This window comes from Polyergus mexicanus, unplaced genomic scaffold (assembly GCF_030449975.1).
Source record: "Polyergus mexicanus isolate NDT 795.1 unplaced genomic scaffold, iyPolMexi1.0 SCAF_5, whole genome shotgun sequence".
Classification (NCBI taxonomy): Eukaryota; Metazoa; Arthropoda; class Insecta; order Hymenoptera; family Formicidae; genus Polyergus; species Polyergus mexicanus.
The window spans coordinates 3,237,327-3,265,089 of NW_027223325.1; the positions used below are offsets into that span (position 1 = coordinate 3,237,327).

The window sequence follows — 27,763 nt, forward strand, 5'->3', positions numbered from 1 at the left end:
CGCTGGATACAAAGCGCGTGGTCGCAAAACGGCTGAATTTCAACGATAATAAGAGCGAAATTCTTGTCTATCTCTACACTCAAACGAGCAATTTAACGATTACCCACTTCAGCGCCGTACAGGTTGTAGATCGGAGCGATTATGATGCGGATATAGACGAAATGACCAGCACATATATGCATCATTTGTCTTGAGAACGAATATGGAACGCGTAGGTGTCACACAAGAGCGAGTAAAAAGAAGGTCCGGAAATGCATCATGGTAAGTATCTGTGTACAGAGATATGCGCACGTGCAAATAAATGGCAATTTAAATAGAGAGACAGAATGAAAATACTCTTAATTCTCTCTCGATATGGAATTTCGATAAGAGGAAAAGAATCGATAAGAATCAGTATACGTATTTATTGAAGCATAAATATTTATTGTCACAAAAAAAAAAAATGATTGTTTCGATAACAATTATTATCTCTACGTCGATCGTTATCGAAAGCATCATTTGTGGCATAAATTTTTATGCCAAACCAATATATTTAATATGTTCTAGTCTTTTTTCTGTGAGCGCGATCTAAATAATTAATAAATATGATTTGAGAAAATATTCCTGTTTATTTTTATAAATATTCATCACATATTTATTGTCCTTTAAGAATATTTAAATTGTTAAAAAAAATTTGAATATTTTATAAATCTTCAATTTATGTACGACAAGTACACAACTGCCTTCCACTTATCTATATTTAAGACATTATAAATGCATTCTTATTTGATAGAATACTATATTTAATAATCATGTTTCTTTTCTTACAAAACAAACAATAATATGGCGATTTATTAATATAATTTTTTCTTGCAATAATATTCCGTCAATAAAAATATTATATACAATATTTTACACACATACAATTCCTTCTTATTTTATTTGAAGCACTCTATCCTCTTTGTTCTCTGTTCTCGTTAAGCAAATAATTTCTACTATTATTTATCTAATGCAAATATTGATTACAAGTTGTAATCGATTTTCTATTATTATCTTGTTCCACTTTGGACTAACCAAAATGTCTACAATAATTTCCAACTAATCTACATCCGAGAGAAGTTAGGTGTTTAGCATCGAAACTTATGGTTTATCTACTCACGGATAACAAGCATACAACAGTACATAGATCTTGCAATTAGCGGCTCTCTTGTGTACTTCCTTCCTGCTCGCTTGGGAGCTTGCTATTAATCGTATCGCTTCTTGCGTTGAACAGAATACATGTATTTTAGAATTAGAACGTAGAGAGTGTATACTGTGTGATTAAAATTATATTTTTCATATTGCATACCGAAAATATTTTTCATATGATCGCCATAAACAAAAAATTGCAAATATCTATTGCGTCCAGTGACAAGAGTAGAATATCATACTTATTATAATTAATATGCAAGCCACACATCAACAATATTATTTTGCAATGAAAGACTCTTAGATCGATTAATCAGTTTCTTTTTAATTATTATAAAATTTCAATATATTGTATAATTATCTATTAAAAATAATAGACTTTTGCCAATTTAAATCATATTCTTTTTAATTTTAAATAAATCGAATTTTTATTTGAATTTTATGAGAAAAGATACGTATATTTTTTCCTGATTTCAATAAGTTTTGATAACAATTTTAAAATAAGAAATACATGTATTCTTAATTGATACGGTTTTATTAATAACATAATATGTATATATAAATGAATGATAAATATGTTTCGCTGACATACAATTTTCTGTAAATTATACATGTCGTAATATTTGGATGCAGTAATTGCTAGTTGGCTATTACTTTTCGCTAGCTAGTTACTTTTCTTTTCCTTACCTTACTTGAATCTTTACATTTTCTTTTCTTTTTAATCTCTCAGAAAATTGATGGAAACTCTTTTCATTACTCAAGTGAAAAATGAAAAGCAATGAGATTATCTAGTTATCAAGATCGATCAGAAAGATTAGTTATCTCACCCACACAACATGCGTATTCAAAAGACGTTCAGAGAACACATCCCGAAGATATCCTATCGTCCAAAGATGTCTTCCGGGACATGCACGCTGTATGGGCAAGCGTATAAGATGTACAGACGTACATACACACAGATAAAATATCAATATTCTTTTAATACTCCCTTAAGTTATGATGCGAGTAGCGACCTTGGTTGACGCCATAACATATTTGACTTTTGAAACCCAGTTGGTAGCAACATATCTAGGCAATTGGCCGGGATGTGTTGGCGGCATGGGCGGAGGCAGGAATCCCCCCATTCGCTTTCCGGGTACCACCCTTCTTTTCGAGCTATCCCTTGCCCCGGGCTGCGGCAATCACGCACATGCTCGCGCATGCGCAACATCGCACGCATGGGTGCCCATGGGCGCCCATACGATTACATAGGAGGGGATACGAGAAACAGTAAATACCTATGATATACCATAATGCTCCTGTGTGATACCTGTAAATTATGATACCGCGTATGTTTCGAGGCTGCTTATTTTTCTATTAAGCAGAAATGTCTACAATATTTCCGTCTATCTATTGTGTGTCTCGCAAGTTACGTTTTACCAATTTTTCTTTGGTCATCACCGTTTTATAACTATAGAGAGTAAAAATATGATAAGCTATGTATCAAAATTAACACAAGTGTAATAAATATTCGAATTATTCGTACAAACAATATTTTGAGACATAAGCATTAAATTTTGCAAATAAATAAAAATTTGTATTTGGTAATTATGTTAAATTTTATTTTAATAAATATTTTATTTGCCTATTAATTTAAAATCGTTTATAAAATTTAAATAAATATATAAAGTAATACAAGCAACTAATGTTTGTTACAATATTATCCATGTAAGTAATTTATTTATTATTTTTGACCCGTTTCGTGTTCAATATTGCTTTCGTTTTTAGTGTAAACTCTTATCGAACATAGAATGGAAACGATACTTTGCGAACACAACATAATGCGAATATATCTAAGAAAGAGATAGTGTCAAAACTTAAGATAACAAGTTGCCCTAGCCTTGGCTGATTAACGGTGTTTCCTGACAGAATAATAAATAGTACAAAAGATTGTGAAAAATATGAAAGCGAGGAAACTATCGCGCGCGCACACTACACACGCGCATACACATGCAACGTGTAAAAGGAAAATGTTGCACCAAAAAAAAAAAAAAATGATGGACAGGAAATGAGTGTGGAAACATATACGATTTGGAAACACGGTATTATTGTAAATTATGAAACATTTATTTATTCATCGATTTACTTGACGGTTTTATAGTTCTTCATCGATCCTTACGATCAATATAAACATAAGCATTGAAGTGTGCCCGATGACGATTCCTCATCACGCTCTATATACATTTAATAATTATAGCAAAGGGTATAATTTCACACTTATTAGAACGATCTCGAAACTCATACATTTACTTTTTACGTCCTTTTCGCTAATTACACTCTAACTCGATTCTTTAGAATTAAAGTACCTTAAGAGGTTTAACTCTGCTTCTTATATCTAATAATATTGTTTTGGTATATCGTCACAGCGATTCTGTGCATTAATTGTTTGATTACTACTCGCTTAAAATCGTACAACTTCTGATTTACTCACGTGCAATTGTGTCCTAATTATTATTGGTCATTCCTCATTTCCTTTCGGTAAAAATATATACTATCATCTCGAATTATTTACAATGTACCTTACGGAAAGATGCTTTCAAGTATGATAGCTTTAATGATACCTCTATTATTTTTTTTTAAGAGTTATTTGTGAAGAAATTCTGAAATATATTTTCTTTTCGATAATCAAACTGTTTCCCAGATGAGTAATAATTTTTTTTTAAATGCGTTTTGAATACACATGATATATATTTTAAAATTATTTAAAATATTGGAGATTTACTGAGAGAGAGAGAGAGAGAGAGAGAGAGAGAGAGAGAGAGAGAGAGAGAGAGATTACTGATATTAATAAACACTCTGCAATCATATAATAATGACCAAAGTTCTTACTTGAAAATTCAATTTTTCTTATCTATTTTTGCTGATACGTCATGTAAAAATGTCAATATCAACACTTATCCATTGGTAGTAATATACGAAATATATAAACACTATTTTCATATCATGTTGCAATAAAACTTTTTTACGCTAATATATATACATACATAAAAGTTATATTGAATTATATATACAATTTTCATTTCATAAAATACCAATTTTTTTTTTTTTTTTAATATCGGTATTATTAACGCGAATAATAATAAGAACGTGTAATCTATTGACATTTTAAATTATAAGTCTTGAGGAGAGAAAAATATGCAATAAAGATATTAATATCCATTTCTCAGAGACATAAAAAGAGTGTTATGGGAGCATTAAAAAGTTTGTTTACAAATATAATTCATTCAGCAATATATAAAAAAATTCTACATTATGACTTAAGGGGCCTTTCTTATACTCGATCTTATAGTTTCGTTTGCACGCATATGCATTTTTTATTTGTCCGATCTTTAAACTGTATCAGATATTCAATAATATATACATCTTTCATAATATATCCATAGTATATCCTTCATCATATTGTACAGTATGTAAAAGACTCATGTATATCTTATTATATAAAGTTAAACACGTATTTAGTGCCTATTTGGGGCATACGTATCATGTATAGATATGTGTGCATCATGACTTAGAATTGCGTTTACAATTAAAGTGTTTGACATTTCTGATTGAATATATAAGATCAAAAGATAAAATATAAATAATTTTAGATTTATCTTTTGTATATAATATTTTATTTTTAATATAATATTATAAAATATTAAATTAAACAATAAAATTATAATTTGATTTTTCAATCAGTTACATCATGTCTCAACATGATGTGTACGCTCCAAAAACGCTTTGAATGTATTTAACTTGTTGCTATAAATAAGGCATACATGTTGCGCTTTCTATGCATATGATAATGTGCAATAAATTTAAAATTCGTATATTTGCAAATTCAAAAAGTAAAAGATCAGGAATCTTTGATCAGACTTTAAAATTATTAACAATTTAAGAAATTGAAATTATTAATAATATTATAGCATGCAACAATTTGAGAAATCTCATAATTTGCTTTTCGATAATCAAATTATTATCGAGGTGAGTAATAATTTTTTTTTTTTTTAATGCTCGTAAAACACACGACGCATATATTTTAAAATTATATTAAAAATTTTGAAGATTTACTGACAGAGAGAAACCATGATGTACGTATAGAAATAGTGTTAATGTTTCCAGCTTTTTTTTTACGTCTCTGAGAGATGGAATATTTTTCTCTCGTCAAGATATATAATTCCAAACCTTAATAGATCACACATTCTTATTATTGTTTGACATAACAATACCAACATTCAAGGAGAAAGGAGTATTTTTAAAATAACAATTGTTATAACTCAATATAACTTTTATGTATATATGTATGTACATATATGTATATTAGTGTAAAGAAAGTTTTGAGCATGATATATATAAAATAGTATTTATATATATGTATATATGAAAAAAATTGAATTTTCAGATAAAATCTTTGGTCGTTTCTAGTATGATTGCAAAGCGTTTATTAATAATATCAGTAATCTCTCTCTCCCCCTCCCCCCCCTCTCTCTCTCTCAGTAAATCGCCAGTATTTTAAACATAATTTTAAAATTTATATTATGCGTCATGTATTCTTATGCATAATTAGCAATAAAGAAATTTTAATGATAAATAATTACAGGTCTTGTCATAACATTATTGAAATGTTCACACTTATTTTATAAATTGATACTTACAAAAATGTAAGATTATAATATTAATTCATAAAATTCAGTCAAATATAAATAGAAAGTCGTCTTGGAAGAGTAAAATTTCTTGTCATTTCTTGTCATAAACGAATTTATTGTTAACACAATCTAAGATACGACGTTCTATACTTTATCCGGATATTATTACCTGTTTTCTTTCGCTGTAGAATTGTGTTCCCCTTTTTATTCAGCTACAAATTATTCTCAGATCTACAATATATTCTATAAAGAAATATTCTTCATTGCAGCATTAGACAAAGAATCAAACGTTATTATTCTTATATCTCTTCTTTAAAATAGCCTTGCTAAACTTTCAATTTTGAACTTACCAGTTTAGATAAAAGTTAATGGTTCGTCATTGCGGTAATCCGTATGTAAAAATAATAACCTCTGATCACTCTCTTCTCGTCCACGGATGCGATGAGGAAAATTCATACCTACTTACTTTTATACATATCCGACAATAATTATAAATATCCGATCGAACACAAGAAACAGCGGAGAACAATGTACTATCGAAAATGTTACATCATCAAATACATCTTCCGGTATGGATGTTACAGAGACGTGAGTCCATAATCGGATTTTATCGCCGATGGCGGTACAGGAGCTGATACTTGCGACAATCCAGGAGGGCTGGTAGCCGGAGCGAGTGGACTGATACTTCCGGAACTTATATGTCCCAATGGTCCTCCCGTCGGACCGTCCATCATTCCACCCACGTGAAGATGACTCAGCTGCGCTTGGACATGAGCCAGAGAGTGAGGGTGACCTTGAAAGCTTGGATGGACCACGGGAGGAGGAAGAGTGGTGCTGACCCCATGAACTTCGCCCATATCGTGACCGATGTTTGAGTCCAGGCTGTTCTCCATACCGCTGGAGGGCGAGTTGTTGTTTTTCCTTTGGCTGTTATTGTTACCCGTGCCGGACTTTGCTCGTGTCGCCGAAGTCTTCGCCGACTTCGCCGTTGCTGGTGGCGCTTGGCCGTTTGCGTTCTTCCTGCGCACGTTCTTCGTATTTGGCAGCTTGTTGTCTTTCTTCCATTTCATACGACGGTTCTGAAACCAGATTTTGATCTGTCGCTCCGACAGGACCAGGTTATGAGCAATCTCGATTCGTCGTCGTCTCGTCAGGTACCTATTGAAGTGGAATTCCTTTTCCAGTTCGAGTATCTGATGCCTCGTGTAGGCAGTTCTCTGTCGCTTTGGCTCCATTCCAGGTGTGTACGAGCCGTTCGCTATAAGAAAAGGATAAAAATCGAAATATATTAGCACAGTGAGATTATAAATAAGGCAGATTCTCAGAGTTACAAGGATATTATTTTCTTCCTTTTATTCGAGAAGAATAAGGCTACGCGAATGTGATTATTCTAAACGCGTGTGTGGATTTCATTTTAAATTTGGATTCTTTAACAATTTAAAGTTGACACTCTGTTAAGAAAAATTTGATTAAACTTTTTTTTTTCTAAGACTAAGTCTAAAGACTGGAGTTTCTTTTTATTAAAAACTTCATTTTTATAAGTAAAGTTCTTGGAAAAAAGAAAGTCCAGTTCTTAAATTTAATATTCGCAATAGGATATTCATTTTTACTATTTAAAAATTATTGACACTTTTACATATTTTTATTAAAGAAAAAATAACTTCAAATTCCTCAAAGAATTCATTTTTAAGATGAGATTTACATGTTATGTGATGTTTCTGTATGTATTCTATATTCTGTATGTTCGAAATTATATAAAATGATCCATCAAAAAATAAATTTCAGTTATCGATCTTTCAAACACATACACATATATAATTAGAAACAATCTTCTTGAAAAAGATCTTAATATAATTAATTTTTTACATCTCCATATCACGATTGACGATGAATAACTTTTTACAGATTGAATTTCAAAGATGAAAGCAGAAAAAAAAATTTCAGTATATATTGTATATAATTTCACGTAAATAATTCTTTAACAAAATTGTAATTTTGCAGATTCGCTTATTAATAATAATATATAATATTTATAAAATTATTTTATATTCGATATTTTATACTAATAAAATTGTATTTTTACATATACCATAAATAATTTCTATAACCTTTTATTGTTTGCTAACGTAAGCAGAGAACAGCCTCATTCTTTTCATTTACACGAAAAATTAACCATTTCCATTTTTTCTAATTCCCATCGCTAACATTCTCATTATTAGCTCGCCACAATATTACAAATAAATCTTAAGGCTACTCTTCTCCAATACGATTTATTGCATCGTTATTATGTTGACTAAAGTTTTTTTTTGTGACTTGTTTTTTACGCATTTTACGTGTATCTATTCACAAAAACCTAGTAATAAGTTGCGTGAAAAGAAGGTATAATGTCAGATGCTTACTATAGAAATCTTTTTCTTCCGACCGCTGAAATGTAGTGCAGCCATATGATGAATACTCAAGCAGTGACAAAACCCTGGCATTTCAACAACAAAAGATAAAGGATTTCCTACTTTGCACATATAATTATTATCGTAATTATTAAATATCTCTTATGTTGATATTTACAGAAATATTATATGCATATAACATTTTTTTATATACCATATGACCACGTCATGGCCGTTTTGAATAGCATCAAAGTCAGTTGAAGTGACTTTTTGTAATCTGATCAATCCGCAAGATACGCCGGTTGAATTGCGGAGGCAGAGAATACGCATATGTAAATTCAGGATAAAAAGTGTCAATATATGTGCGTACACATGCACATTAGTCTCGCTAAGGAGCTTTTAAAAAGTATAGGAACAATAGATTATCCTTTACATAACCCATAGGTTAGCTTCAAGATCAAACGATTCGATAATTGCCTTGTCGAACATGTTCGTGAAGTTTTTCAGAATTTATTAAAAGAATATATTAATAATTGATTAATGTTTGACAGAAATATTTAAAAACGCAGATGTAAATATTAATAATAAATTGCCAAAAAATGTTCAAACTCTCGCAAACAATCAGATACTATTGAAATACACAACGAACAATCGAACAAACGGATTGGGAGAAAAAAAAAATGTATCTCGCCGTGTACGAAGTTGATATTAATATTTGTGAGTCATGCTAGTAGCAGTCCATGGTGGTCCGTTCAATTCGATAGAGGAAACATGGGAACGAGTTCAGTCTAGAATCTGTGCAGACACATTCCATTCCGAGCTGACCGTCGGTCTCGCGGAGGCCCCTTTCAACTCCGACGTCCGGCGACCGTACTTCGACAACCAAAGGGGAGAGATTGCAGTCTCTGACAGCCCGACCGACGAGCATACCAAAGTTCAGAGATTTCAAATATTAAATCGCACGAGGCGCGCAGCATAATGGAAAATGTAACGTCATACGTTTGAGGAATATTTTCATCTAATAATTATAGACAGTTAAATAAATTTTTATCATTTGTATATATATATATATATATATACTAAAGTTTCTCAATAATTTCCAAGTTATAATTATACCGTTAAATTTGAATGTTTGAATTTTTATATATTTTCTGTTAAAGTAATTATTTTTTTACAATGATTATTTATTCCTTGTAGTTTTATATTATCAGCAAATTATTTTTGAGATATTTTTCCTACTTCTCTATCTTCAGAATAAATTTTTCATAAAAGTTATTTTTTTGTATTTTTTTGTCTTGTTGCATATTATGGCTATTAAATTTCCGATCAGATAATGTGTGTATATTATAATATATATAATATATCAAAGGATCTTATGTAGAATATTAAAAATTAAATTAAATTTTCAATAATAACACTTTTCCTTCTAACATCTTTCTCTCTTATCATATCATATTATAGGATTTTAATTTGCATTCGTAATATAAGAATTTGCATTTTTGCTAACGTTGATTTTTAAGGGTTTCTAAAATAAAATTTTTTATAGCGGGCAGTTTTTTTTCTCTGAAAGAATCCATTATGATATTCGATTTTACAATATGGTGTGGAAATCTTTTTTATTGTATCATGTACAGCGGTTTTGAAAATAATACTTGCAAGCTGGAGTGAGCAGCACTTTCCGAGATCAAGCGGAATAGAAATTTTTATAGCTGCAAAGCTAGTCTAATTTTGAAGGAATATTACGTTGCAAAAACTATTTTTGTATATATCTGAAAAGCTACCTTGTATATACCTTGTATCTTTAATTTTTTCATATACCTGAGAAATATATAGTTTTTCTGTCATTTTCGGTCATGTCATATATAAAATTTCAACATGGCAAACCTTAGAAATAAACGCATAACAAAAATATACTGCTCTTAATTTTTATAATTTGTAAAACATTAATTAATGAATCTGTATGCTGTAGCTACGTTTACAAAATCATCTTTTTATCTTCATGAGAATAGGAAGCACGCGTATATTAGTTCTGGAAGTAATTGTCTCATTAATTATGAGAGAAGAGCTACATTCGCTTTAATTGGCGTAATTATAACAGTCGGGAGCTTATACCATCACCGGCAATATCTATCTAATTCCACCACCAACAACGAACGTCTACTTAAAACACGCGAGGGAAAATATCTGTGTCGAATTCAGAAATTTATATTATTGACCGCAGCGGTGAATTGTGTTGCGAAACTTCTATTCTTGAAATATTCGCTACCGTATGAAGGATGAAGATATATTAGGCGTAACCGAATTCATCTATAAAATGAGGTGCCGCTGAAACCTCACACAGGTGATCGCAAGGTGCAACGATAAATTTCGGCCCATAAGTCTTCAGGCCGTTCTAAAGCGCCATCACCTTGCGCGCATATAATGCAGTGTGTATATCCATTAAATACACAAACGGAGATACTTTGGACAGGTGTGTGCTTGATCCAAGAAAACAAATTTACTACAAAATCTAGGCACCTTTGTGTCGCAACATATAAGCATTCAGATCCACAAATATTTTTTCTGCTTGTTTTATTTGAATAACATTAATGAGTAAACGACGCGATAAATAATGATAAATATTTTTTAATTATTTTTATTTCAAAAAAAATTTTTTTTTTTTTATTAAGAAGAAACGATAATCGTCGAGAAGCGAGGCATATGAGATATATATAGAACATATAATTTATATTTATAATATAAATTAAATTATATTTTATAAATAATATTTTATGTGTGTGTATGTGTGTGTGTGTGTGTGTGAATTGTATATAATTATTTTATGAATTATATGTATAAAAAAATAGATTCAACATTATACAAGATACAGTTATATCATCATGCTCGTCGTATTATTTTTGCTACGATTGATTATACTCTTCGCAATCAAAACACAATCATAATAAAATATACATATAGATAATTTATAAATTAGTGGAGAGATGATAGATTCAAGATTAAAAACAAATATACATAAAACAAATCTCTCTTCTCTAAGAGTAAAATAAAGTTAAGAAAAAAATAAAATATATTGTGATATACAATACATATAAGTATAATGAAAATGAAATAAAGTAAATTTTTAATGCCACGTAGCAATGTATAATCCTCTTAAATAAAATCGTAGAAATAATTGCAAATTAATATGTTTTTACTCACCGACGCCCGCAACATGAATCTTTTTCATCCACGGGTAAATAGTGCGTTCTCTGTTCTCCTCATCTTCCTCTTCTTCCTCCATCATACCCGGTGAAGCTTCCATCTGACCGTCTTCTATGTCATCTGGATCCGAGTTATCCTCCACATGATGCTGTTGTTGTTGTTGTTGCTGTGGGGTCTGTTGTTGGCCACCCTGTATATGTTGAGATTGCTGAGACAATGATTGTTGCGTCTGAAGATCGGGCGAATTATCCCGATGCAACTGACCCGAGCCGGCCGGACTGCAGGCATTGTTCTCGTGTTGTTGTTGATGATGCTGGAGGGTATCCGGCTGTTGCACGTGATTCTGCATTATAGACGGCGACAGAGGCGTGGATCCGAGAATAGTAGTCGTAGGTACAGATGGTTGGTGTTGTGGTTGCTGCTGTTGCTGCTGCTGACTTTGTATCGACGACGGACACGTGAGCGGCGGCTGTTGGGCTTCCGGCGGCATCGCTAAAGCACCCACGGCGTGATGATGAGGATGTATACTGGGATGATGTACCGCGTGTACTTGATGATGAGGATGGTGAGGGCTGTAATATCCACCGTACCCCGCGTATCCTCCGTTCAATTGTACCGCCGAGGAAGCTCCGTAAGGAGTCGACGCCGCCTGATGATGATGCTGATGATAGCCGTACTGTAGCTGAGATTGCGGATGACTCAAGTGATGACCACTGCTAGCGCCCGAGAAGAAGTCCGCGCCAGTCGAAGGTATATAATTACTCTGGCTATATTCCTCGGTGGGGGGAAACTTCGGATCAACCATGACGGAAGTGGTGGCTAAATGATGATTTCCAGTCTGCTGCTGATGCTGATGATGGTGATGATATCCACCGGCGGCGGACGGATTCATCAGAAAGGAACTCATGTTCATGGAGCACTTTTTCGCGGAAAACGCACACACGCGCGCACGATAGTTCAAATGAACCTTAAACGACCGCACTTGGCGATTCTGCCTTCTTATCCGAATCTCCTCCGCATCAGTTCGTCGATTCAATGCACCATTTCATATTAATATTCATCATTCTCACAAGCTGACACCGCACCGCACTGCGCTGTGGTCCATCGTCCACACCTCGCCGCCTCTTGCGAAAAGGGGTGACGTTTTCTCGAAAGGAGGAAAAAGAGAGAAAGAGGGAGAGGGAGAAAAAGAGAAAAGAAATGGAAAGAGCGGGGCTACAACGAGCGCAGGACTCCCGGTGGACAGCTGCTTATTCTCTCCTCTCCTTCCGCCACTTTCGCGATCCTCCACGACCTCGTTCGCTCCTTCCCGCCCACCGGAGCCCAATTACCATACCACGTGACCACAAAACCGACCAATCGGAGCTGTTCCTAGTCCGCGACCATGATGGATAACCACGGCACGCATGCAACACGTGAGTGGCGCCACGAGATCCGCTGCGGCAGGTGTAGCAACTTCTTGCTTTGCTTCTCTATTTCATTGTCATCGAATTTCATACATTCACAATTTATTAATTTCTAACGCATATTGTTAAACTGCGTCTTCCTTTTCCTTGACAATGCGCACTTGTTTCTCTCATAAACTTTCACTTTTCATCCACATCATTGATCCGCATCATTGATAAACATCAAGCTAATGTTTCTACAAACGATTCTGATAAATCAAACATCTCCGAACGAATCATATTTTCGAATAAATGAGTAAACGTCAATTTCTCTGCACTGCACTTCTATCACTGCTGTCTCGCGTAAAATAATCTCCTCGTAAGTGGACGGAGATTGAAGCGGACGAAGCCTCTTGTCAGAGAGAAAGAGAGACTCGAAAGTGAGCTCGTCCTACCTCGGCAGAAACTCGTCTGGCAACTCTGGTCTGCTTCCAACTCCCTCCAGCTCCGTTCGCGCCGGCTGGCTTTGAGCCGATGCGGAGAGCTACGTCCCCCTTTCCCGTCATGCGTCTTCTCTAGAGTCACCCCCACTCCGCGGCGGAATGAGACCAACCCCTGCCACGGAAACAGTGGATCTTGTGCCCTTATGGGGCATACTCGAGGGTACGTATAACCATGGAGTCACTCCTACGTATCCCCTTAACCCGCCTCCGTGCCTCGGAAATCCATCTTATGGCCGGAGTCAATGCTAAGAGAAACGGTGGCAATGAACGTTAATACTGTTGATATTGAATACTGCGGCGAAGGTAATCGCGCCACTAATTCAGAACTATTTGTTGTGACCAGCAGGTGTTACCCCCCCATAACCGTCCATTATACCTCTATTTGCCAATATTATACAAAAATGGGGTGTTAATCGATCTACCATAATAGTAGACATTTCTCTTTCCCGTGCGTTAGATGAGCAAATTTAATATCCGAAGTCGCGTTTAACGAAATATATTTATCATCGATCGTTGTCCTAAGAAACGAGTAAATATTTTCTGTATGTCAAGTACACGAAATAGATACGCATGTGTTTATGATGTTATAAGATAATGGTAATAATAAAAAGAATGTAGTTTATATTATTATCAAAAGTCATCTTGACGAGAATCTTTGCGAGTAATAGGTTTTCCAGCTTGAAAATGTTACGTAAGACGAGTTTGAATTGGCTAAATTAATAGTAATAGATCTGCTGTTTGATTACACTCTTGCTCATATTAATGCACCGATGACTCGGTCAAGTACGTCTACTCGCGATCAGCTGCGTGGCATAGAGAATATAAAACGCCGAGTCATTACACAAAGAGCATACTCACTGTTTTGCTTTGGTACAACAATACAGCACGGTAAATTTAACTACGTTGACTGTGCGCCTGTATAAACGATTCAGGAAATAACAGTATCGGAATATTGTAAAACGATATTGTAGAACAAAGATAAGCTTAAGAATCATGGGGATTAAATAACGCAAACGCGAAAAGTGTTCTTTATATATTATCAAAAACTTTTCCATTTTTCACCTCGTTTGATATGCGTCAAATATAAAAGGGGTGGCGGGGATAGAAATAATTTAGGATTGTATGGTTCTCAAGAAGACTCTGACAGCGCATCGCTCGTTTTTACTCCATATATATATATCTTCCTCTCTCGAGTTAGTTTTTCGTTTACCCGGATATACCGCGGCTTATTCCTATTTTTCTTATGGCCACTTCATGTCGCTCCAAGCAGAAGAGCGGAGCTTTGAGTGGAATCTGGAAGAGTCCAGAGAGGTTGAAGGGGTCGCGCTGAATGACGTAGAGGAGGCTAGAGGGGGTTGTCTCCTCATTTTGCGACACAACCTCCTCGTCTTTATCACCGACGACGCTCGGAAACTTCTGTCCTCTTCTCTTTCCTCGTCCACCGCCATCTTACGCCATCTCTACTTTCGTCGTCTCGCTCCTTTCCTCCGATTCTGCCCCGAGTCTTCTGCTCTTGTCTTCCGGCGAAACACGATCAATCACTTTTCCCGGTCCGCCGGCATGACACCCCCTTTACACCCACGGCTATCCTCGAAGAGGGCCTGCTTCGTCAACGAGTCCTTTCGGCTACCGGACGAATGTGTGATCTTCCAAGTGACGATTATCGTGAGATCGCACACGTGGGTCTGTTATATCGCTTCATGAATTTTGTTGTCTCGTGGAGTATCGTCGATGTTTCGACATTGAAAACGTGTTATATTAACGAAACGTAGTGATATATTAAATATTATTAATGTTAAAAAATTTTGAGATAGTAAATCAATTATTGTATATTGTTTGACAATATATTTGTTAATATTTACCAAGGAAACTCGTTCGCGTTTAAGCATGCTTTCGATCCAAATCGGAGCAAATGTCAAAATGACAATGCAGTCTTTAAGTAATTCGTCTTAAACTATACCATGCTATCTCTATAAAAGCTCGCTTGGCATGAATTCTTTGTGGATTCAAGATTTAAAGAGTTCAACGGACTTGCATTGTGATAATGATAAATGATACAGTTTACAATTTAATATCAATCTTGGCCGAGGCTGGTGCTTATTATTACCCATTAGTAAAGTTTTAATAACGCAATACGGTGCTCGGCCGGGGGTGGAACCGTTACGATTTATCATTTTCATCGCTTTATTAACGGCGTTTCAGTTATATTCAACTTGTTGATCTCTTATGAAAAAGGAGAGCGTATCGTCTCTGTTATTGAAGCTGCGCGAATTTGCGTTTCCGGGATTATTTTTAGCGAGGCCCGAGAGAGCTGATTAATCGTCTCAACTGAAGGTAGAAAACTGCAGAGTAGATATTTCGAAGAGAATCAGATTACCTATATATCGGAAAATGAAAAATCATTTTTAAATATCTGTAGTATAAAAAGGATAATTAAAAAAAAAATTGCATTGAAGAAAAAGGATAAATATAGATGAATATGCAATTGTCGAATAGTTAAACGTCGCGAACAAAATCATAATTCGATTTTCAAAGAAATCGCAGTAACCTCTGTTACAATCCTTCGGGGAATCATCGATCGATGATATTTATTTCAAAATTCAAAGTATATTCCAAATATTTACGATTCAATATAATCTACTACAATAGAATCATGATCGATAGATCTTTCGGGGAGAATCGTCCGCGATACAATTTCACGCATAGCATTTCAGATTTTGAAATTTAGAAAATGCGAATGTTTTTCGCATTCGTTGTAGCTTAAGGTGTTGGCAGCGGATCTGTCCGAGGTGAGAAACATGAGTCTCCGGAGATTCGATTTCGCTGCTGAGTCACGATCTCGAGCTTGCCGACATGAAAAGGGGTCCATGTCCCCTTAGGGACATCCAGTATACATCTGATGCCTTAGATATCCCGAACGGTTTTCAAGACTGTTCCTTTATCCATGTACGCTCAGCTAAACAACATAAAAGTATGACACAGACTGGAGTATTTTTGCAATTTTGCAATTTTTTTTCCGTAATGAATAAAAAATTATAAGCAAAAGTTTATTATATCATAAAGAACAATATCAATATCGAAAAAAGAGACGTCGACACTTGCACGAAATTTTGCTGTTAAAATACAAACGTTATAATCTTTTTATCTCGAGTTTCTTGATAGATCATTTATTTGACCGCGCGAAAGAAAAAACAATTTATTAATGAAGGAAACGTGTTTTCGTCAAAAATGTAAAAAGCACCGCATGCAAGGCGATGATAACTCGACGAACGGCAATGACGCAAAGTCACGTTGACGGCAATGAACATGACATCTTTCATCAAGCAACTGGACGAATGCCCCAAGTTCGACGTCTCAAGCCGGCGTGTGAGTGAAAGTGTCAGCTGTACGTCGTTTCTTGGCCAACAGTAGTCCCACTTACAGAATGTGCGGAAGATGAGGGATAACTAGAGGCGCGATAATTATCGGCTGGGCATTACGGTAAAGATGTTAACGCGACCTTCGATCCGTAACCTCGGACAATTACCACCCGACATCGCTGCTTGAAAGCAATTTGCGTATACATCGCACTTTTCCAGCTTCCTTGAAAAGATAGTGCGAGATGAGGAGGAAAAAAGTGCCCGCAGGCCGTTTATGCGCGTGAAGAGGCACAAAAGTGGCTCATTATCTTTGCAATTCGAAGCGTCGTTAGCGCCAATCCCTCTTAACAATCTTGACACTCTTCCTCAAACAAATCCGGGGTCACGCAAGGATGCATATATAGAATATACTGTGATTCTTCAACACACAGAAGCGCGTACGCGAGTAGAGATATGAAGAATTATAAAAAAATATACCTAGTGCAATAACAAGCAATAATATTTACTGAGAAATAAGATGCAGATTCATCATCCGTATGCTAATAGCAATTTAATCAATGCTGCAATACGTATTTTATACCATGTGACTCATTTTTATTATTAGATATACGTATAATAATTCTACGCTGTACATATTGCGTCAACTGCTTCTAAAACTTTTATCATCTAAAATTCTGAACCAAACGATTTCTTGAAAGTGTCTTTGCTTGCGATGTCGCGAATGATGACGGTATCAATAATAGCGGCATCGCTTGCTGAAGAGGCGGTTTACGCGAATATTTACACATTCAAGGATGCTGTTGATTGCTGCCTGAAGCGCGAGAAGGAAAGAAGGAGGTAACGAGGTTAAGGTCGTTTGCCATCCATGACCTCGGCGATTACTAGCATTCGACACCCTTCGTCTTCGTTTCAAAAGCAGTTTGCATACATTGGAAATGTTTTCAACATTGTTCGAAAAGGATAGACCTGTCCGACCCTTTCAGTCGGCATACATGATAACCCAGGAACCGTTTTGTCGTTAATTGTTTCGAAACGGTTTGGGTGGGATTTTAAATATCTAAGATTATTTTTTTTTCTTTTTTTGTCGCGAAAAAAAGACACGATTTTTCGATCGAATTTTTGCGGACAAAAGTAAAAATATAAGAATGATAAATAATATTGAAAGATGTAAAAATTAAATACTTATTCTAGAAAAAAATTATACAATTATAACAATCAATAAATACATTTTTTTTAAATAGTAATAAACTCTTTATAATGCAATAATTTTGATTTTTATGTCTAATAAGAAAAGATCAAAACATATATGTGCGAAATATCGTGTAACTTTTTTTACCCTTTCTCAAATCAAGAGTTTCATGGCTAATATTCATTGTGACCTACAGACTGTGCTTTAAAGCGCACACCTTTCTCAAAACCAAGAAAATTTCCAGCACTCTAGAAAAGTAGTGTTGTTGCAGAAGGTAAGTGCAAAGGGATGTCCCGAAGGCACGACGGTTCAGAGAACGGGAGACGAAGAAAGAGCACACGGCAGCGCGAGGAGCAAGATTAATGGATTTGTATTGTCGGCATTTTTTCAAGCGTTTTAGAACTACTTTTGAGAGACGAGAGAGAGAGAGAGAGAGAGGGAAGAGAGGAGAGCGTCTCATTTTTCAAAAATTCTGCCGCGCGCATGGGCTAGACAGAAAATCGCAATCGATTCGACTCACATTAATGGTTTCGAATTAAACCATGATCCTCTCACGCACAGGTAAGTCACACACATGGTCCGCCATCGTCTTGTGTTAGATTGTTTAAAAATAGATATTGATAATCGTGACATCAGTTTTCTGCATACGGGCGGTACCAGACCTGCTCGCAGGCTTACGCAATTCGCGATAGTAACGTTAGACATTTTGCTCTAACGTGAAGCAAAGTCGGCTCGGATTCTTTTGCATTTGTGCGTAAAAGAGCTGTCTACGCATCTAATCCAGGAGGAATCCGGAGGGATTATTCTTACTGTAGGGATTATATTCTTACTAGCCACCGGGGACCGTCCGTGTCGTTTGCCGTGTCTAAAACCCGCGAGACAGGCAATTTTCGCTGTTTAGTAGTAATTTAGTAGTAATTTAAAGAATAACGATAATTTCAGCAAAGGTAGGCAAAATGGAGTCCCGGTGTGAGAAATCAGCGAGGAATACAACGAGGCGAAATAGGATAAAGTTGACGCCTTGGGACCTTCGATCTTTCTTACGGAAAGGCGAAGATAGGAATTACAGCAGCTGATGAGCCGTAACCGATGGACGCACAATAACCCTCCGTAAGCAGTACCGCTATATCTCTCATTCCCCTTTTGATACTCCTATCGACCTTTATCTTACTTCAACTTCGCTTCCCAACTACATATGAAAATTCTCAACAACCCAATCGTCCGTTTTGCATCCTACTATTTCTTGATGCAACGTGTCAATCGACATATCGTAGTCACATCCGTGTATTCAATCATTGAACTTTGGTATTTAGCGAGTCCATTGCATTATTTTTGCGATCAATTCTTTTGCCGCGTTAATTGTGTAATATTATCGCTCATCTTATATTTATTATTATTATGCAAAGCGTCTAAAGATCATTGAATATCCTTTTAGTCACAAATACTGAAAAATAGATTGAAAAAATAATTGTTATTTTAACATAGAAAGAAAGAGAGAGTGAGAATGAGAGAGAGAGAGAGAAAGAGAGAAATCTATATAGTTACGAAGAATGATTTGATAGAATTAAATAAGAATTAAATAATTTGACAAACAAAGACTTTACAATATAAAAATATAAAATTGCAATTTATTAAATATTTGGCTATTAAGATAATATGGATTGCAAATTTATTATAAAACCTATGATTGAAGGGACATTCCATAGTTTTAAAACATGATTTTAACATGGTTTGCGTATGTTGCTATGTGAAAGATGTGCGCTATATGTACACATATTTCTGAACAATAAGTATAGACCGGAAAATTTCTAAAATATGGTCTAGCTGCCTTTGACACATTTCCCACAGCTTTCTTTCATTTTTAAATAAATTAACCTTTCTTCGAAATTTTATTCTTTCAAACGAGCATTGTCCATTATGTAAACAAAAGAATTTTGCAATAACCCTTTGGACTTAGCAAGCATAATGCAGCATAATGCAAATTCCTTGTGATATACGAACGACACGGCTACTGGCATATTTATTGACAAAGACCACCGTGTAGAAAAAAGGCTTATTGATAATACCACAATGATCCTTCCGTTCTAGCGTATTACAAAAAAAAAATTGTATGTCATTCAAATTTTGAAAATAAATGCAAGAAAGCAGTTCTTTCTCCCATTTTCTTGAATACTTCTTTTATACAGGGTGTCCCCAATTTAAATGGCAAAATTTCAAGAGCGTATAGGGAACCGAAAAACTAAGACAAGAAGTCCTTTAGAAATTTGCTCGTTTTTGCTCCATTTTAGAGAAAATTGCAAAAATTCAATCTCTCATTTTCAGTTGCTCTCTTGAGTTTATGTCTCAGTTAAACGTATTTAATAGATTTTCTGAAGAGAAGAATCTGTAATATAGATATAGTATTATCGTATATAAATACAGTTTAAGAAATCTTAAATATCTGTGAAATAATAATATATTTTATATTGATATCGTGTAAGAAAAAAAATAATATTATATATTTGTATAAGAAATAATTTTTAAACTTTCAAATTTGCTTTTCGTTAACAAGAGGCACAAGAGGCAAATATTCTCAATTTAATTCTCCAAATATATTATTAAAGGCAAAGTGTTGAAAGTATTTTTATACCCGTTCGTTTTTTGAAATTTAAGAAATAAAATGGATCTTAAATAAATATAAAAAATTTTCTCTTAAAGATAATAAATTTTCTTTTATATTTATTTTTTTTATCAATCATACAATTACTTTCTAGTTCGCTACTATTTTTGAAAGTATATAAAAAAACATGCATTTAAAGCAAATTTATTCTCTTCTCAAAATATATAAAAAATCGATATATATATAATCCAAGAGAACGAGCTATTTAATGCGAAAGTTCGCGCGCGCGATTTCTTGATACAAACAGCTACGATGTTCCAATCACTTTGCATTACATTTGGAGAAGACTTTAATATATTTTCACGGAAAGTTTGATGAGTCTATCGAATGCTATGCCCGTTCCCACTTTTCTCCCCTTTTCTCGGCGTTCTTTAATCATTCAAAGTGAATCAATCACCTATCCAGAGACTTGTAATCGCGCCAGTCACCCTCCAGCCGCCGTCACCCAGAAAACTTTGATGTCCCTCATACCTAAGTTCATTCGCAGAATGACGTTATCAAAAGCGAACATTTTCCAACGTTTTTCTTTCTTTTTCTCATCTTTCAAATTATAATAATGAAAATATATATTATAGTATAATAAGAAATATAGAATACTAAATATATATAGTATACACATAAAAATATTGTGTTACTTACAATATCATATAATTAATGTATAATATTTTTCTCTATTGCAGCAAAAAATTTAATGTATTAATGCTTGATATACATAATAAGTTTTATTTAAACTAACTCAACTTGCTTCGTGTACTTTAATAAAATACATACATAAACACACACATATATACACAAGACTGTTAATGTTTACATTTTAGAAACTGCTTAATCTTCGCCAAAAAATTTTATAAAATAAAGAATATGCCATGTATATAAAAAAACGTTCATAATTGCGAAGATAAACATATATATACATATATATGTAGAGAAAGAATGGATATACATTATTTAAGATATACTATATTTAATAAGCATTGGGATAAAATTCGTAAAATATTTTAGTAATAGATAGAAAATAATCATATTCGCGGCATGTAATATTCGCATAAATTTTATTAAGACTGTGAATAAAAGCGCCGTGTAGCCCTCTTTCGGATCGAGGAAAAAAAAGGGGGAGAGGGAGCATACACTTTCGTCTCCTTCGACATTACAGCCCCATAGATCCCGTGTTCACGAGGTTTCCTATTCTCTCTCTCTCTCTTTCTTCGATCCCGCTTGGAGAGAACCAATCAGCGGTCCCTCAAAACCCTCTTGCACCCTGCAACCCGCAGCCACGCCTGCCAATATAGGGTAGGTACCCTCGTCAGATCGCGACCCTTATCCTTTTTACCCGCCTTTCTTCTTTTCTCTTCTCTTGCTGGACCCAACTCATTTCGCAAAATGGATTCCACGTTGGTTGTTCCTACTAGCGATGAACCACCATGTTTGTAACGTAATATTAAATTGATCGGATTTAATACCAAATAAGAAGTATTACTTCATATATCGGTTTATTTAAATTACATTTATAAAAAAGTAAAATGTGTGTATTTTATGAGATAAAAATTATAATTATTTCAGAAAGAACTGCGTGTAAACATAAAAAAATACATTAAATTTTTTTTATCAATAGAAATTTATTATTTATTAAATATATGAAAATGGCTAATATCAACGTATATCATCAATGAAAGCAATAAGTATTTGTGATGTTAATAATGAATAAAGTTACTTTACAGCACTGTTATAAAACTATTAAAAAAAATAATTACATATTTTTGATGAATAATTAAATATTACAGTTGCTGAAGAAATAGGCATATTTCACGTATAATATTACATGCTATATGAATGATCATTCATTTAGAATAATATCGCCGCGTATTATATATATGAAATACGCCTATTTCTTCAGCAACTGTAATATTTAATTATTCATTAAAAATATATAATCAATTTTTTATTAGTTTTATAACAATAGTATAAAGATAAAGTATTTATTCATTATTATCATTACAAATATTTATTACTCTTAATGATGATATAATGCGTTGATATTAGCCATCTGATAAATTCAATAAGTTATATAATATGGTATATGTCGTATGCAATTTATGAAATGCAATATATGATAACGATAAATATATTTTGTCATGATTGGATAATAATTTATATATAATGTATCGCTATTATGATACAAAAATCGCCCTTACAAATACCTGAATTTCAGGTCTGGTATCTGTGCTTAAAATTTTCGACAATAAATTTATTGAATTAATTATTGAGATAATCTTGAAAATATCCTGCGCATGTAAAAATAAAAATGACATTATATACATTAGATATGAAAGTGACTTTGTGCATATTTCTATGGTTCACTCTCGGAAAGTATAAACTTGGGTTTCGAATCGCGTATATAGATAAACGAACGTGATGATAACCGGTGACCATTTCGACGTCTATCGAACAGCCGATGAAGAAGGCAGATGAAATGTACGAGTTATAATAATCCGTGATAGCAACGGTGGCGATGTCGAGGAGTGGAGGAGCGGCTGTGCTGTCACAAAGGCATGCGCCACCCACCTCGACCTGGACGCTCACATCGTTAATCAACTGCAGCGGGACCCCGTAACTTTCGAGGTACCGATCCACAGGTATGGCTTCACTTCGTTCTTCCTCTGATCTCGATATCTCTACCCAAATGCGGTGTCAGATAGCTAAATATGATGCTGAGGGCGTTTTATTTTTAATTAACTCCACTTGTACGCGACGAGAATTATTCTTGAAAATCGTATTCTTTGCAAAAATTCCGCTGCTACGTTATTATAAAACAAATACATGTGCCTTTTGACGTAAATACGATATCAATGACATCGGTAAGAATAGCAGTCACGAGATAAACGTTGCGTGCATGAAACGTCGCGTAGGATTAAAGGATTTACAATCTATTATTACGGAGAAAGCCCTCGTAGAAAGCGCAGAAAGAAATGGCCCCAGTTGGCGTACAACGCTTTTAAGGGGTCGAAGAAAGTACAAAATACGAGGGTTTCCTTTTCTATGGTGGCACCCTTCTATGATATTCCCGTATATGGCGGCCCTTTTTCTACTAAGGGGTGTATAGTAGGATAGAGCAGGATAGAAGCAGATTAGGGGGACTGGGATGAGGGGTAGAAGCGAGCCAACCCTACCGCCGTCTAGCTAGCAACCCTCTTTCTTCCCCTCAGAAAGCTTCGAGGTTGGCTCAAGGAACGCGACGTAACAGGAACGAATCGGGGAAGGGGCAGAGTGCACAGAGATGAAGGAGGAATAGAGAGAACAGATAAGAGGAATAAGAGGAAGGGGAAGGAAGGGGAAGAGAGAGAGAGAGCCATGCCGACGCTGCTGCTAGTCAAACCAAAACTCGGCATGATTAATGATCGGAGAGAGGCAGAGCGCTGCTTCAAACAACAAACTTTTCCCAAGGAACGCTGGAGAATACAAGAAAAAATATATAAGAAAGAGGGAACTCTCTTTCTTCGCATCCACCCTTCAGACCGGCTAATACCCTCCTAGATCTCCGTCTCGCTCTCTCTCTTTCTCTCCCTCTCCCGTTCTCCCTTTCTGCAATGGCATCCTTCGCTCTTCTTCTTCTCTCTCTCTCTCTCTCCCTTTCTCTCTCTTACTTTACTCTCCGCAGCTCTGACAGCCTTTCATTTCTTTCCTCTTTTCTTTATTTCTTTCCCTTCTATCTAGATCTCTGTCCTTGTCTCCTCCATTTCTCGTCCTCATCTCTCCTGACGGCAACTCTCGAGAAATGGTCACCAACGATTCCCTGTCTCCTTCCTTCCACTCGTATCTTTACTATTACGTGGCTCTGTGCGAATAGTCGAGATAATACCGGGTGATCTGACTACCGTAGAATCACGTACAGCCATATAAAACGCGCACCATACGTATACTCGTTTCAGCATAGAGACACAAAGGAGAGTAATGTCTGAAAATTTTTTCCGCTGATGACATCGCAAATTTTCTCTCATCTTCTCTCATTTTCCGAAGAGCGATCTATTAATATATATGACATATCTAAGAATATTCTTGTTAAAAAAAAAAAAAAAAAAAAAAATATATATAATTAGCAATTCTAAATATTCGCGAATAGAATAAATTATATCTCGCGTCAAACATCATAACACGTGTCATAGTGCTTTTTTTATGCAAATCTCGCTATGTATATAATATAAAATACGAAGATTAGAAACGTAATTTATTATTCGATCGGGCATAATGCCGTGCGGATGGATATTAATAACGCAGTTATACTCGAGAGAATTTTGCAGCGAAAAGTTCGAATACCACGCAGTGAAACTGGGCTGCCGAAGCGAGCAATGTGCGTGGATAACCATTCAACCGTGGCTCGGGGCAACCTGGACTGGTGCATGACCGACGGTCTGCCCAAGTCTAGACTTGGGCGCGAATGTGCTTGGTCATCGGCGGCTGAACGGAGGGTGTTCAGCGCCTAACAGTAACTTTCTCTCTCTTTCGTCCGCGGCGTATCGACGTAACAGTACCTCCTTCTCATTTCCTCCTCTCTTCTCTTCCGTATTTACGTACATAGTATCATCGCGTGCGTATAACGTCACGACGACGGAAGAATAGCACTTATTAGCCCGCTACTATTTGCTGCTGATTCACTTGATGAGCGGCATCTTCAGTCGACATGTCCCATTGTGGTACCAATCATTTGCCTTTCCGCGGCGGTTAAGATGCAAGGCGAGGCCTCGACGATAATTCTCTTTTTCGGCTCCCTTTCGATATTTTATTCTCCGACGAACTGTCTTTATAAACAAATAGCAGAGAGCGACAAGAAAAAAAAAAACGCATTTCTCTCCGGGTAATCTTTCAATTCTTCCTTATTTATATCGTATATCGGTGTATAAATGGAAAATGTTGAAATTTGTTCTAATTATATCGGACTATCGTTAGTTATTAGTAAGTAACAGATAGCGGAAATATAATATAATTATACACTATTCATTTGATGATGCTCATTCTCGCGCAGTGAGTATGAAGTATCGCAGTAGTGATCAGAGCCGATGTAAAATGCTCCTTATTCCATAACTCTTCGTGGACAAGAAGAAATCGATTATAAAATGTACGATGATTAAGAGAGAGATAGAGAAGGCAAGTACCGTAAGTCACACTCGTAAATTAAATTAAATGCGACTCTAAAATCATGACACGGTGCAAACAATCAGCGTTCATTCATTATCGGTAGTCAGGAAAGCCGAATCATTGTCTTCCACTGAAATCGAGAAGTACTAGATGCAATTTACCGCACTTAATAACTCGTCACTTCTCTCTTTCTCAAACACTTTATGTCAGTTTTCGTTTATTTATTAATTATTAAATTTCCTATCGTATTAAGCTATTAATTATTGCTTTCTTTTCTCACTATGTAACAAATAACAAAGTAGTATTTTAATTTTTTAACATAACACAATGACGAATAAACCTCTCATAAAAATACACGATACAAACTGCTGAAGAACTTAAAATTTTTAAAAACAAACAGAGATAGAAATACATCATTGGCCGCAGAGCAGTATCTTATCTCTTGAGAATATATTTTCTCTCTTTCTTCTAAACATATCTCAATTTTCTTAATATATTATTAGTAAATTATAATAATTATATTATTTGAAAGTGTTCCTCTATATTTAAAAAGTATCTCAATTATATGAGTTACACGAAAATTTTGAATACATATATATCGAAAAACTTAGAGAAAATAAACTATATTTAAATAAATATGATGTTTAGCGAGATTAGAATAAAAATGTTCCGCTTCAAATATTTTCTGCTTTCTCCTTCTCTTACTTTTTATCACTTTCTGTTTTTCTTAAGCGCGGTATATTAAAAATTTATGACACCTTGACGAGATTTTCTATCGATGCGCGTATTGTTTCTTTGCCTAACCGGATGTTCCGGTATCGGTAACAGCCCACATCGTCGATCTACTCTTTATTCTCGACCGATGATGTATTAGACGACGTGAAATGTTTTAGTACATCTACAATGCTCGGCGGACGGGGCGATCCATCGTCAATGAACATCGGGATTACATGGCTAAATGAGATTCTAGCGGCGGAATCAAAGAGGCAGCAGGTGGTCAGGGCCACAGCTATCTTTCCCCGCAGGATATACCTTACTCCTTGGTCCGTATCCTTCAAAGTTACCACGTTCTTCCGCCATATTGCTGAAGAATTATTTTGAATATAATTCTTAAGAAAATTATGCGACTTTGCTCATAAAGCATGTGGGAAATTCAACTTTTGCAAATAAAAATTAATTCAATACACATATCTTATGAAATATTTTATTAAAAAATCTGTCGCGCACACACCTTAGAAAATTCTTTCTTGCAATTTTATATTCATCCAAGCTGGTAAAATTTATATATTAAAGTTGTATATTTATATATAAATTAATAATAGAGGAAACTAATCGCGATTAAAAAAAATTTTAAATAAGAAAGTATACACAAATTATTATATATTATTTGAATCGGTAAGACACAGTCTGTGTGTGTAGAGTAATAGATTTGCAATTCTTGAACAGCAGCTAAACCTATATATTGGCTTAATGAAGTCTAAAATACAACTTGACAGATGCAACACACATGGAAAATATAATCGAGAATTTCAATTAACCAGTAATGTTAAAAGATAATTAATAAAAATCTTGGATATACGCCAACTGCGCGGAGCAAATATACGCATGCGTGCACGAAAGAGAACTAAAAATTCTCGAGCATAAATTGAAAATTTATCAGCGCCAGACGGATTAATAAATGAAGAGTAACGTGCGTAAACCGATTACGAAGAAAGTGCATCCGTGCCTGAAGAAAAAGGACACTGCAGGACAGACCAAGTAGACAGCCTCTTCCAAGGGGCCAGCCTAGTCATCATTAATATTATACCGCAGCGGCGCTCATCGCGGGCGTCAGATCTATGCCGACCTCTTTCTGTCCGCGTCTGATACAAGATGTACGGTCTGGATCGAAGGCCAGAGGCATGAAAAGCTTCGCCTTCCTCCTCCGTACGTCCGCCACAAACTGGACCTACGCCACTTATCGGCCGTAGATTCCTTATTCCCTCTAGATCACACAATTTTGAATTGATGGACGTGCCGACCGCACAATTTTCGAGATATCGGGTTCGATTAACTGCCACTCAAACGCGCATATCCGCTTGTGTGATTTCGCTATAAACTACCTCCAACAAGCGTG

General features: G+C 35.1%; 1 protein-coding gene across 1 annotated transcript; it reads right to left on the minus strand.

Moving 5' to 3' along the window:
* Positions 1–3,258: 3,258 nt before the first annotated feature.
* Positions 3,259–13,272, minus strand: Dfd (homeotic protein deformed). The gene is made up of 2 exons (XM_070296176.1): positions 11,420–13,272; positions 3,259–7,092 (listed from the first exon to the last, which is right to left on the minus strand). The coding sequence occupies exons 1-2, from the start codon at positions 12,333–12,335 to the stop codon at positions 6,413–6,415; spliced, it is 1,596 nt and encodes a 531-aa protein (XP_070152277.1). The 5' UTR covers positions 12,336–13,272; the 3' UTR covers positions 3,259–6,412.
* Between the last annotated feature and the right edge of the window lie 14,491 nt (positions 13,273–27,763).